At 43.2% G+C, this 13,881-nt stretch overlaps 1 protein-coding gene across 1 annotated transcript in view; it reads right to left on the bottom strand.

The window, feature by feature from the left end:
- The window catches only part of SLC22A23 (solute carrier family 22 member 23), a 109,220-nt gene that overhangs the window by 74,908 nt on the left and 20,431 nt on the right, over positions 1-13,881 (bottom strand). The window contains 1 exon segment of the mRNA XM_058022569.1: positions 10,823-10,977. Within this exon segment, the coding sequence (XP_057878552.1) occupies positions 10,823-10,977 (155 nt within the window).

Below are 13,881 nucleotides of genomic sequence, written 5' to 3'. Positions count from 1 at the left end.
AGCCAGGTCAGCTTAGGCTGTCCCTGAGCAGCTGCCAGGTTCTCCTGCAGGGCAACAGCTCCAGGCTGCTCCTCCTGCACTGTCATTTTGAGATTTTAACTACTCCCAGAATCAGGGCAGAAAGGATCAGACACATAAACAAAAGGCCCTGTCCTGCTTGGACAGGCAGGTGTGTTATTTCTCCCAGAAGCCTCTCACTCCTGAGGTATTCCACCTGCACAGCACTGCTGTGGGCAGAGCCACACTGCAGCTGCTGGCTGGCACCTGGGCAGCACTGGGCAAGCAGGACATGCTTCTGTGGCCTGAAGGAGGGATGGAGATTGTAGGCAAATACAAGTATCCTAGTCAGAAGTCAAATCCAAAGCTGTCCTGGCAGGAAAAAGCGATGGTATGCCCAATGCAAGTCCCATCAGGTACTGAAAACCAGGATCCCAGCAAAGGACAGCACCAAGGCAGCAGTGCTGCTCACATTCACACATGCCAGCATGACGTGCTGCCAGCTTTGTCTGGCCATTTTTTTTTTTTGTTTCCAAAACAACTAGGGCACAAAATATTTAATTGCTGCTATTTTCTTCATTGGATTGGAGCAGATTCCTTATTTTAGAAAAATATCTGTCACATTGTCTTTTATCACAGCATGAGAGAAGAGGCAGTTGTGGTACATTCTGTATAGTCTGGGGTTTATTTTCCTCTTTGGGTCATGCATTAGCTATTCCCCTCTGCTTTGGCACATGTTACTAACCCTAGACCCATATGAAACACTTATCCTCAGGGAAAGATCACCATTAAAGAAAAGGTCAGGAAGGGAGGAAAGGCACCTGCATGAAGGCTTTTTTTATTGAAATAAAACACTCAGTTAAAAAGGATGAAGTCTGTCTCCTGCAGAATTCAAATCTATCAGGTTAAAGGTTTGCAAGATGCAGAGTGGATTTTGCATATTTTCTTCCAGACTTAGCACAGACACAAAAGGAAAAAAAAAAGCAGAATGGGAAAACTGATTGGACAGAATGGGACAACGGCTGATCCATTATTCTAAACTCACAAATGACACCTGAAAAGACTCATATGAGTACAGTCAAGGTTGATGTAATCAAAGCTTCTCCTGCCCACATTCCAAAGCATTGGAGCTCAGTAATTGGGTTTCTCTGTTGTACAGATACAAGAGAAACATTTTTTTTTCAACAGATGACAAACACTGACAGTTTTATTTATTTATTTAACTTTCAAAGCAGAGTCATTTTTAATGGATCTATAATTCAAAAGCTCTTTAATTAATTTTCCTCAAGCTTCCTAGAAAGACAGATTTGGCTTTCTACATTGAAAAACAAGTCAGTCAAGTTCTAGGCAAAGAACCCCAACCAAACCTTTCAAAGTCAAAGCTATAAATGAAACAAAAATGGGAAGCTATTAGGAATACTGGTTGCAATTTTACCACATAAACTACTTCCAGCATTACACAGTTTTTAAGCTGCTCTTATTTTTCCTTCCTGTCTTCAATCCATTTTTGTTTGCTATAATAATAGCATAAAACCCCACAGAAATTCTTCCTTTATATTGCTTTTTGCCTCACCACATTATTGATCCCGCTTCCTGTGCTTTTTTTGTTACTTTACTTTCTTCTGACTCTGTTAATCGAGTGCTCCATATCCAGGAGACAGCTACAGTGCCCACAAGTACAAGAACTGAAATCTGAGTGGAAGCAGCAGTGGAACTGGAAAAAGTCCCTGCAGAGCTGGCAGGCTGACACTTTGTTCCTTCTGGACAGCAGTTTCACATCAAGCAGAAATCTCTAGGGATCCATTTACTTATTTATTTTGGACAACAACGCTGGTCCTTAAATATCTGTTGAACTCAGCGCCTCATAGAGAAAATGCCCTCCTCGCTTCCCCAGGGAATTAATCTCAAGTGTCTGGATAACATTAAATAACCTATCTATGTCTTAGTACCAGGGCACACAGGCTCTCCAGTCTGCATTTTTAACAAAATCACAATTCCAGTGCACAGTGCTCCAGCAGAGCTTGCCTTCCTCCACTGCACCATGGCACTTCGCATGTCCCAGTCGAGCCGAGGCATGCGCAAACACTGCTCTCCCCTGCTGCTTCTGCCAGAGATTATTCTCCTCAGAGAATAAACAACAGCAGAATGAAATGTATGTCCTTAACCTAGTGCATTGATCATGTGAGCTAAGCACTGATAGAGATGTATTTGCACTTAAATCCTGACTGCAAGGGAGGGGGCTGAGGCATCACTGTGCAAGAGAGTGGTCTCTGCCGTGGGACTAGGGCAGAAAGCTGGAAGGAGAGACCACAAGAATTGTCAGCCTGCCAAGAATTCCTCCAAGCACTAGCCAGAGAGAAATGCTGGGACATCCAGGAGCTGGAGATATCACCCAGAGAGGTGCAAGAACACGGATCCAAATGGATCCATTTCTGATGCAAGTACTGGATTGTGCTTTCTTCCACAGTTCAGTACAGGCACTTCATCAAGGACAGCTATACTTCCAAGCCACTGAACCTTCTTCAAACACCCTTTTTCTCTAGTATACTGTCTGGGCTTTTTTACCAGGCCTAAATTCAATAATTGTTGCAAGAAAAGTTGAAAGATTTCATACTGAATGTATAGGTGACTAAAGCAGACAAACAGCTGATATATCTAAAACTGGAGTAGTGCAAAGATTTGCACATCATCCATTAGACTTCAGTAAACTGATTTCTTCTCTCACAATTCATACCATAACCAGAATTCAAAGAATGTGAACAAACAAGTTTCCAAGATATTAGCAAGCACTTAGGTCTTAACTTATCTCTAAAAACTACAAAAGTGTCTGTACAAGTCATTTAAGAAGGGACCAGATGTTCTCAAAAGACAAAAACATAGCTCATACTGTTAGGTCCATCAATAATTGCAGCATATAACTTATGAACAAATTCATTCACAATGCTACATCAAGGAGTTTTCTTTTAAAAAAAAGGAAAAATGAGTGATACAAGGACTGGTATGGTGTGGTCTGTATGATTAAATTCTGTACACTGTCAACAAATAAAATGAAGAATTAAAACAAAAGTGAACTTTTTATTGTATCTGACTAAATAATACACACTTGCAGAATTACTGCAATGAGCACTGCCTGCAAATTTCATGCTTTGAGTGAAATTTAATTAACTTGAACTAGTAAAAATCCCACAGGGTTATATTATTTGTAAGTGAGAAAATAGGAGTCATGTCTGCATGACTAGGGATGGGAATTTGGCTAGCCTTGTTTAATTATGGTTCCCCTTGAAAGACACATAAATATTTATGTGAATTTGTGCACTGACATTTGTGCTGGACTTGAGCAAAGTCACTACAGATAACTTCTAAATGCACCTTCTACATAGACACGGCTTTTCCTCTATGCACATCCTGTTGCTATAACTTGGCTTTTTTTCCTGACAAGCTAACCTGTAGGGGTAGGCAGGAAAGGGAAGGAAAGCAGTGTTCATTCCTAGGTGATTTATGAACCTATGCATCCTTCCTTCTGCAGCAGAAAGTTGGCACACGCACACACACAAAAAAAATGTGTGTGTGTCTGTGCTCTCACTGGAAGAAGCATCTGGGGGAAAAACAAATCCAACCCTGAATGCTGCCTGTCTTAAGTACAACTCCTGAGAATGTCACTGCTCCTCTCATTTCCAACACCAGCCCATCCTGTTTTCAAGTGCTGCCAAATGCCAGGACACAGATGAGGAACAGGGCAACTAAAACTCCATAAGCCAACAGTCCCAGCACAACGGGCTTTATATGTACAACTTCTCTCTGATACTCTCTGCAAAAATTTTAGTTTCTTGGTAGGAAAAATTAGTAAGATTTGAAAAGCCAAAGTCACCTGGACATGGCCTGCATGTTTGGATGCATATGTGTTACAGGAAGATTTTACTACTAGCTACCCTACACAACACAGAACATGAGCTTGGATCCATGTAGCAAGAAAAAGCCATTTAGCAGCTGTCTTACAGCAAGAGAGGAAAAAACCCAACAAACCAGCAGAGGGAACAGACACTTCACAATTTATTCTTACAGTGAATAACACCACTTCAGCTGGGTCAAAGAGTTGCAAGTAAAAGGCAACTTTTTGGATTTAACGATCCATTTTAAACACTCCCTTAAAGTGTAGTCATTAGTTGTGTGAGCAGATGAGACAATGCAAAGGAATTTGGAAGAGGAAGAGAAAAGCCTCTCTCATTTCCTTTCAGTGGCAGCAAGCTTTCAGCTTTATGAATCTATTTGACATTGCTCAGAATAAAAAAGAAAAAAATTTAAAAATCCCTAGAAGTGTAATTATAGTTCTGAACAGTTACAAGTGGCATGACAGAAGGTAAGATTTTGCAGACTGAGCATACCCAGAGTGTTGGAGCTGCTCTGGAACAATTAGAAGACAGACACTTTAAATGGCAAAAATGCAAGCTGTGTTCTGAGCCGGGGAAATTGCAAGTGTACTCTAATCTCATCTGATTGTCATCATCACAAGTGTAACAACTGCAGTGTTCTATCTTAATTGCATTCACAATTGACCAGTCATACAAAAAGAACCTCAAATAAAATTAATTCCTTAGGCTTTTTGTCACATTGACAACACACAAGAGTTTCAGCAACTGAAATGGAAAAATTGATTAAAATTACATTTGCTGCAATATCTGCATCAAGAAAACATGCTCTAACCTTCCAAGGAGCTTTAGAAAGAGCCCACTTTTATTCTCCTTTGGCATACTTGGAGAATTTGTATAAATTAATTCTAAGTGGGCTGCCTTCAATGCTACACTTTTTCAAGGATTCAGGATAACATGTTAGCAATGCTTCAAGGGCACCTCTGCTCCAGAAGACAGTGTGTAGGGGTTAAAATAAGGACGAGGGTCCACTCTGCCCTAATGGCAGACACTGTGTCCCTCGAAGGGCCTATACCCACTCTGACCATCAGAAAGGGAAGGAAATTCAGCAGAAGTACTGAGGAAAAACTGACAAACAGACCATTATGAGTTGTGATTTGACTACAGTGAGGGAAGCAGTGTAGAACAGGAAGATTTATACTTATAAGGAGAGTGCTGTAATTCCAATAACCTTTTCCACTCTTGCATAAATTGAGCCCCCAGGCACTTGATAAAAGGCATGCACAGCACTTTTTTTGAGCAGCTGGAGAGCTCCTATTGCATACTATTTTTTTTTTTTTTTTTTTACAGCTCTCCCACAGAGCTATCGAAAATTGTAGCAGTGCTGTTTCCAGAAAATCACATCCCGGCTCAGTGATAGAACAGCCCGTGGTGGCTCTATAAACAAAGTGGTTCTGTATCATTTAACAATTAATGGTCACTTTAAGGTGAGCCAGTTAAAATGTTTCGTTCAGTGGATCCCTCTGTGATCACTCCTACCAGATCTGCCTCGAGTGACTCAGACAAAGGCAGGCTGGTTACATAAACAGAAGGTAGGTGGCTTAACAACCTTGATCTTATCACAGACCTGTCAGTGGAGAGAACTGCACGTTACTGCAGAGCTAACTCACATGTCAATACACTGGAAAGGAATCAGATGTTTTCCACATCCTACAATTTAGGAATGCTTTGCAGGGTTATTTATTGAGCCAGTTCAGGTTACACAGAACAGCTTCAGAGCCTGCTGTTTCCAGTGCTTCACCTGCCTTGCCAAGGCCATGCTTGCTACTGAAGAGTCATGAGAGGAAAACAGAGAATGAAATCAATTATAAACTTGGAATGCTTCAGGATTTCAGAGCCTATATACTTTTGAAAAATAAAGGAGGAAAAAAAAAAACAACACACATAAATCTCACTCTTTCTATTAACACCTGACTGGAAGCAAAAGTATTTTAAAAATCTGACATCACTGCAGCTCAACACTCAGAGCTGCTCCATTTTGGCACTTGCTCATTCTTCAGTCAGTGGTAAACTTTCTAGCACTCTGCTTTAGCTTTCCAGGACACGCGTTTAAAAAAAAAAATCTTAAGAAGCCACATTTAGCCTTTCAGATCACTGCCTGGGCAATCTGCAGGAGTAACAGGTTAGAATGACTTAGCTATAAATGAGAAAGATGCATCAGCGCTGGACATCCTCACTGGTCTGAAAGCTTTTGCCAAGCTTCCACAGGCTTTTGAAACACAACCTATGATTTTCAACAGTGTTTCTACCTTTTTTCTCCCAACAGTGAAAGAGAAGAAACATGCCCACTCATTCTGCTACTATGCATCAGAGGGACATCTCTGCTTCCTTGCTCCAACCTTAGATGTCGTCTTCTTTCTAGCAAAGCTATTTCCAGAGCTTATTTACCAGTTCATTCAAGTCTAGACTTTCTAATTTTGCAGCATAATCTGTAGCTCAGTCACCCATGAAACTGCTGAACAGCCTGCAATTGTGTGCAAATCCACACCGGGGCTGGTGCTGCCTGAGCTCAGGTACAGTCATTAGCGACAGCATACAGCTCTTCAGTGGGAAGCTCTTTAAACCTGCCAGGAGCATTTGCCTGAAAAATATCTCTTCACTTCTCCTCCTTCCCCTTAAATAGTTTAATTAATACCAAAGTCCTAGCTTTGGCTCCAGAAAGTGACAAAATCAGGGATCCTGGCCATGAAACAGATACAGCTTAGGACACCAACAGCTGGAAGGAAAGGCTTTTGTCTTTGCTCATTTAATGGCCCTGCCCAGTGTGAGCCCCCAGTCCCACTCTATCCCCCAGGCTCAGGCAACACCAGAGACACTGTGCCCAGCAGATCTCCCAAAGGAAGCAGGGGACGAGACCAGAGGGCACAATCCACTGACATTGGCACCCTTGGTGGTCTCTGGAGGGAAGGTGCATGGCTTGCCTGGCAGAGGGCTCAGGCAGATGCTGGCACCAGCCTGACTTGGGCAGCAGCATGTGAGAGGAGAGGGGGTGAAGGGGGAACTCCTGTCCTCAGCCATGAGAGCTCTGGTGTCAGCTGATGGCAAGGAGCCCTAAGGAAGGGAGCTGTGCTGAGCCAGCCAAAGCATCTGCCCTTCCCCACAGGCACCCAGGAAAGGGCTGCTCTGTGCTCAGGGCAGTGACCCAGTGAGAGGAAAGTGACCCAGATGCAACACCCTCCCCACCCTCAAAGTAATCAGATTTGCTCTCTCCCATGACTTCCACATTTGCTGAGTGTACTTGGACCCACGTGAGTTGCAACAGCAAGCAGAGCTATCTGCAGTAAGACTGGCATGGCTGGCTGCTGCTGCAAATACACAGATTCCAGCAGAGGCATTACTCAGGCACCCGTGACCCTGCTCAGGGCTCCCACACCTCTTCCTCTCCCTCTCAGCCTGTCCAAAGGACAATTCTTCTCAGGGCCATCTTAGGGCTTTCCCCTCAATGGGTAAAGTCAAACCTCCTGTCCTTTGGCTGGGCAGCAGGCTGTGGCACCATGCATCCATCTGAGCTAACAGGGGCACAATGCCCATCCTTCCTCTCTGGATATGCACACAGCAACAAATACCAGATAGAAGGCACCCCAAGAAAAAAACAACTTTTCTCCTGCCTTCCTCCAGTCTGTACTCTCTTCTACGTTTAGATGCTGGGCAGGCCATACATGCCCCCCAAGCCACATGGCCAGAGCACTCCTCTTCATCCCTTCTCCATTTCTCTCTCCAGGATATTTTGCCAATGGTCCCAGCACCCTCCTCCAGCAAGAGGTGGGCCATTACTGCAGAAATCTGCTAAGCAAGGATGGTGGGGGACCCACCCAGCATAGCACAGCAGGCAGCACCTGCTCTGCGCATCACATTGCTGCTGAGCGTGGCATGTTGGGAGACACTATACCCTCCTGGGAAGAGCTCACTAAGGATTCTTCTTGGTCCCTGGCCATACAAGGTGTGTGCTAACTGCTGAGAAGCACAGGAACCCAAGAAGACTGGTAGGAAAACCCATTTCCAGGCAGGAAAACACTTCTGGAAGACAGTAAATGCTCCTCCTGCTCCACATCAGCATGAAAGAAAAGCCTTTCAAAGCTGTATGTGTTTGCTCAGTGGAATAGGATCTGCTGCATTTCATTCTCCTGGATGATGCAAGGACTCACAGCGGCCAGGAGGGGAAAGTCCTGGGCTCATTGCTCCTCTGCTTCCCCCTCTCACAGCAAGCACCATCACCTGTCTCTTCCTGCAGCTTCACTGAAAATTTCACCTGAAACACCTCTTCCAACAAAACTTTGGCAGCTGCAGGCAAAATTTCAGTTTAACAAATCAACATCCCAAGGTAGTTCCCTCAGATAAGCCCTGAGCAGCTCCAGGCAAGAGGAGGCTGTACTTACAGGCCATGAGAGGTGAGCTCAGCACAGCACTGAGGAAAACCCATAGAGGAGCACAGCAGCTCCGTGCTGTCCCTCCATGGAAGGCAGGGCTCCTCCCTGGCACACTCTGCACCATGGATAACACACTAGGCTATGAAGAAGTGTGTGGTTTGGATGGTGAAGGCAATTCAATCTCAGCAGCTCTGTGTTTTAAAGACAGCACTTTGGTGCTCTTCTCACTCCCAAAGCATCCTGAACTGTTATTTACAATTTCCCCCAGGCAGGCCATAAATCCAAGCACAACTAGCAAGCTCAACACAGTGTAAAAGGATCCCAGAGGCAGACTAATTACCATTGCAGGCTATGCAAGCCTATGCAGTTTTCTTCTGCACAGTAGCTTTGGAAATTTTGGCTAATGGCTGCCACTAACAGGTCAAACTTGCCACTTTCTATTGTTCTGTTCAGGGCAGCCAGCTGGGAGTTCAGGAGCAACAAATCTCCAGGGGAAGAAATCAAGGCCATTAAGGGAAAGGGAAGAGAAGCTATGAATCGTAAGAGTACTTCACACACTTTTCTGATACCAGAAGGAAAGATAGTAGTAAGTAAAGACTGAGAAGAAGCCTAAGAGATTATATGACAACTAAAACCAAAACCACCACCAAACAGAAAACCCTACAACTCCCATTCTCTTGAGACTTTAGGAGTTACTTCTCTCCAAGTACTCTATACCAAGGTGAAAACTTCCTTTTTGTTTACATTATTTAATACAGTAAAAACTCACTCCCCTCATCTCTCGAAACAGAAGGTCAGAAGATTTATCAGAGGCACAGGTGCTGCATCTTTCACATTTTCTCACCCCCACAGAAGTGTGCTGATGTTCAGCCTGCGGCTAATTTCACACAGATCTCTCCTAACACCTACTAGCTCTGTTTAGGCATTGTCTATCCAGACAGCAGTGGTTATAGCAAACACCCGAATTTTAGAGGGGGTGGGGATAAAAGAGCAGACTCAAATCATTGCTTTGGACCAAGTAGTGCATGAAGCAACCAGAATATGCCATTTTCTGAATGAAAGCCTGGGCTGATAAGCTATTGTCTGGTCTAAAGCAACACATACACTTTTTCACTTCAATCATAAAAATGTCCAGAATCAAACTTCTACTTAGTCAGCATTTCCCCATGAAAATCATCAGTAGCAATCTCTTAAAAGTTAGAAAAAAAAAAACCCTAATCAAGTAAGACAAACTAACATGCTCCATCTGGGCTGTGAAAAATCCTGACAAGCTGATTATCCAGCTCAACATCACACTGGTAATCGCTGAAGCCCATGGGAACCACACAGGTTAAATTACTTCTCAATAAAAGTGTAATGTCTTCAGTGGTAGTTTCATTTTTTGGTGTAAGATTCTCACTATAGATTATATGAACAAACGCAAGACAATTTTAAAAATCAAGTATCTTGGGTACCATATCAGGTATAACAGTGAAGTGCAATACAGAACCAACTCTTGTCTGTTGCAGTCAGGCCTCTTTCCCCATGGCACAGACCAAAAATAAAACAAAAACTGTGGAACTTAACACTACAAAATACTCTGTGCAAAGTAAGGATACTGTGCTAAATCTCGATGGGTTAGATACCATCCACAATGGGAAGTAAATAAAATTTTATGAAGATCCGTACAGCAACTTCCAGGATATAATTAGATAATACTTTTCCAGAGCCATAATAAGGAGGAGAAAATTTTGTGTTTTCTTTGGTTGATGTGGTGCTACCTGTTAATTACAAACAGCCAAGGAAGCAGAAGATGCTCTCTGGAACATATCCAAGGGACATAGATAGGCTGGTGGCATTGTGGATGCACTCTCCAAAGGCAAGGCCTCCAGAGGGGGTTTTCAAGTGTTCTGGCCATAAGTTTACTACTCAGTTCAGACAGGAGCATGTAGGTATTTCTTACAAGCTTTCCCTCAAGTTTCTCTCAGAGATTGCTTTCCTCCTCATGAAACAGACAAAAACAACAACAGCAACATCCAAACAAAACCCAAAATTGCCCAACCAAAAAATAAAGAGAGTTGATAAAAGGATTTCAGAGTCTTCTAACATATTTTTGCTGTAACTTTACAATCCTGATGCAGGGACACAGGATATCTCTGCAAGTAATAGAGGAAGTTCTGAAAAAGTGCCAGAGTACAAACTGCTAGAGGCAGACAAAGTGGTCAGTCTCCCACTGAGCTCAATACTGCAGGGTGGAATCTACTCCCATTATACATTATGGCTATGACCCAGGTAACTTCTAGGTTTGAAAAACAACAGACAAACCCAAACCACCTTATAACTTCTAAAATGAACTCTGAGACAGCTTCACAGATTGCTTTGTAGCAACCTAAATAGACAGCTGCAAAAATCCTCCTTAGAAAAATGTGGGCTAAAGTTTTTGCAATCAATATGATTCAGGTTTGATCTGCTTGAACAAAAGCAGGAAGCCAGAGAGCAGCAAAGCCCATACTTGATAAAACCCATTTGTGTGGGCGGTGAAGGAATACTCACGCAGCGCGTACAGGGAGAGGACTATTCCAGCCAGGCAAAATCCCTCGAAAAACCTGAGTGTGCTGAACATGGTCACATTCACTGAGAGTGCCACAGTCAGTCCAAATATCAAAATGAATATGACAGAGAAGAGCAGTACAGGCCGTCGACCAACCCTGAAAGTAAGGAAGTATGGAGAAACAGTGTTAAAAGCCAGGATGGACATAATGCTGGATCATTAAAACTGGCAAAGAGGGGAACAAGTCAGGCAATCCCTTCCAAATATTGCTACCCATTTTTAACATTTGTTCCATTCTTCTCCTCTTTTCTTACTAAATCCCAGATTCCTCTGCCAGCTTTGCATTGACAAGTCCATCTCAGAAAGGATTAAACAGAGACAGCACGTTGTATTGGTGCTTGATTTAACCAGCCTTTTCGAACAACAAAGATAAATCTAGGAACTACTGTAAGCCCAGAAATAAGTCCTTTGGAGATGGAAATCAACTTCTCAGAGTTCTCTGTAGTAGCACAGAAGGACATATTATATATTTCATGGCATAATGTATTTTTTGCTGCAGAGGTTTCCTCTTCCCAAGAGACATGTGCTTTTCAGTCTCATCTACAAGAGCAGCCAGCTCAGAAAACTACTTTTCTTGGTCTCATTTGTTGAGGAGAAGCCTAACAAACATGGACTGAACACAAAACAGGGCTCAGGTCACTCCACTGAGCCTCAGAGAGTCAATAATATAACTCACAGGAAAATTGTGAGCTCCAAGTCCCTCCACTTTGTGCCCTCATAGCCGTTGGAGAGACCCACAAAACCAGCCTGACTGGAGGGTAGGGTGAGGAATAAATCACTTCAAAAACCATTAGAGGTAACAGGGGCAGAGGACTTGCAGCCCTCCTTTGCAGCTGCAAGCTGTAGTTTCATGCATTGGTACAGTGCTGATGAGGAGGAAGAGTTATGCTACCACTGGATGTGGGGGCAGCCACTGCAGAATTTGGCTCTTTCATGTCCAAGGAATATGACATTTTTAACATCTCTTTTTCATATGTTTAGTGTTTATAATTCCCTTTTCTCTCCCCTCTTTCTATGCAAGGAGAATGATATGAAGCACCAGAGCACATGGCTATTTTTAAGCAAGAATTGGATCATTATGTGGAGATTTCCAAAATTTTTCAACTTGTCAACTCCCACAAGTTTTCCAGTGGAACTGAGGATCCCTTTTAGTCAGCTCCATATGCCATTTTCACAAAGAATACATGAACTTGCTTTTCGTAGGCAGCTTTCACAGACCCATTCAAAGCAGACTGTCAGCTGCAAGCCAGCCATCAGGTTGAATGTCAGCACAATAAAGAGCATTTAAATCTCACAACTCAGTCCAGTTTCACATGCTGTAGCATTTCTATTCAATTATTTCAGCAGATTGTCACCAGCAGTTATAAAATACATTATACATATGCATTCACAATTAGAACTTTGGATTTTGCAGTACTTAAAATAAAATAAGGAGTGAAGGGCTGAAAAAGAGACATCATTATAATTTTTTGCATTTTGGGAACTGGAAGAGTGGACCAGTCATCAGTCAAGCTTTTCCAAAGTCACACCTAAGAAAATGTTGTCATGACTCCTTGCATGAAAACAGGCTTATTATTATTTTCAGCTATAGTATCACCTGTGAGGCCCCTCAAAGATTTAACTGGCTGGCATTAGTCATTCAAAGCTTTTAAAACACAACCAACATGAAGCTGAAGGAAGCAAGGTGAAATCAGGCTGCTCTCCATCAGGGAACAAGCACAGCCCACTGGCAGGTGAGCTGCAGTGGGGCTGAGGGTGGGAACACAGCGCCACTGACTCTGTGATGCACAGCACACTGGGGGCATGCTGGACATAGGGAGTGGCTGCTGCCTGTGCTTCAGATTTTGCATTTATGGAACACAGCCCTTGGGCAGGGAGGGGAAATACCTCATGTAAAACCTTGAATACAGAAAAAAAACCCTACGAACTTAGTGTTATCAGCTATCTGCACAGACTTTTGCAGCCCCATTTTTGTTATGCCAAGCTGTAATTCATACCAATTAGTATTTGTGGAAGTGTTTTGCAGATGAAAGGCATTATGCAAACACTCAGAATTAGGAACTTAATTCTCATCACAAGCCTGACCTGCCATTCCCTGATGTTGATTGAAAAAGACCTCATGCTTGGCATACTTCAGTTCCCTTCTTCCCCTCCTCCCACCCCTCGTACTCAAGGTTACCCATCATTAGGACACAGAAGTTCTTCTACCACTATACAAGTGACACAAATGAATGGTTGCTGCTAATGAAAAAAAAAATCAGAAAATCCAAGAGCCTCTTGAACCCATAAAAACCAACTGAGGCCAGAAAGTCCCTCTAAAAAGAGGCATTTCCTCACAAGCACAAAACTAGTCATCTTCTTCACCAAGGCAAGCAGCACACTTCTCAAAAAACTGAAGCTTCAGGGCAGCTATCAGCCATATATTTGGTGATCCAGCAGTGTTTTGACAGGATGGTGTCTAAGAGCATAAAAAAGCACCTTTTATATGCAGACAGAATTATCTGTCTAACAGTACATGGAAATGCTTGTGCGAAATTAAACTATACACAATTTCCCTGGAAAAACAGCCCCAGGATGCTATCTGCTGCCATCCAAACTGTTCCAGAGAGAGATTACTTTAGCATGGAAGTCTCCACCTACAGTGCATGCTGCTATCTAGATCAAATGCTAAATGCTGCCTGCACAGGTAAATAACCAGAGATACAAAGCAACCCCAAGCTTTTGAAGAATCTGCAGCCCCCACACAGTATGATAAGCAAATACATCAAAAAGATATTCCTGATGTCAGAGTTGCCCTGCAGGGGGAGAGTGACTGGGCTGAGGAGAAGAGCAGCTCTTCCCACACTCCTACACATGTCACCCTGAGATAACCAAGCTTTGCTCTCACTGCTGGTCAAGTTGCCCTTCCCATGCCATTCTTTGCAGGCCCTCTCTTGCCTTTGGGACTGGAACTACTCAGAGGCTCCAAAAAGCGTCAGAGCAGGAGCAAAGCAGGGGCACT

The sequence above is a fragment of the Melospiza georgiana genome, chromosome 1, assembly GCF_028018845.1.
Source record: "Melospiza georgiana isolate bMelGeo1 chromosome 1, bMelGeo1.pri, whole genome shotgun sequence".
Classification (NCBI taxonomy): Eukaryota; Metazoa; Chordata; class Aves; order Passeriformes; family Passerellidae; genus Melospiza; species Melospiza georgiana.
This window is presented reverse-complemented; position numbering and strand designations above follow the sequence as displayed.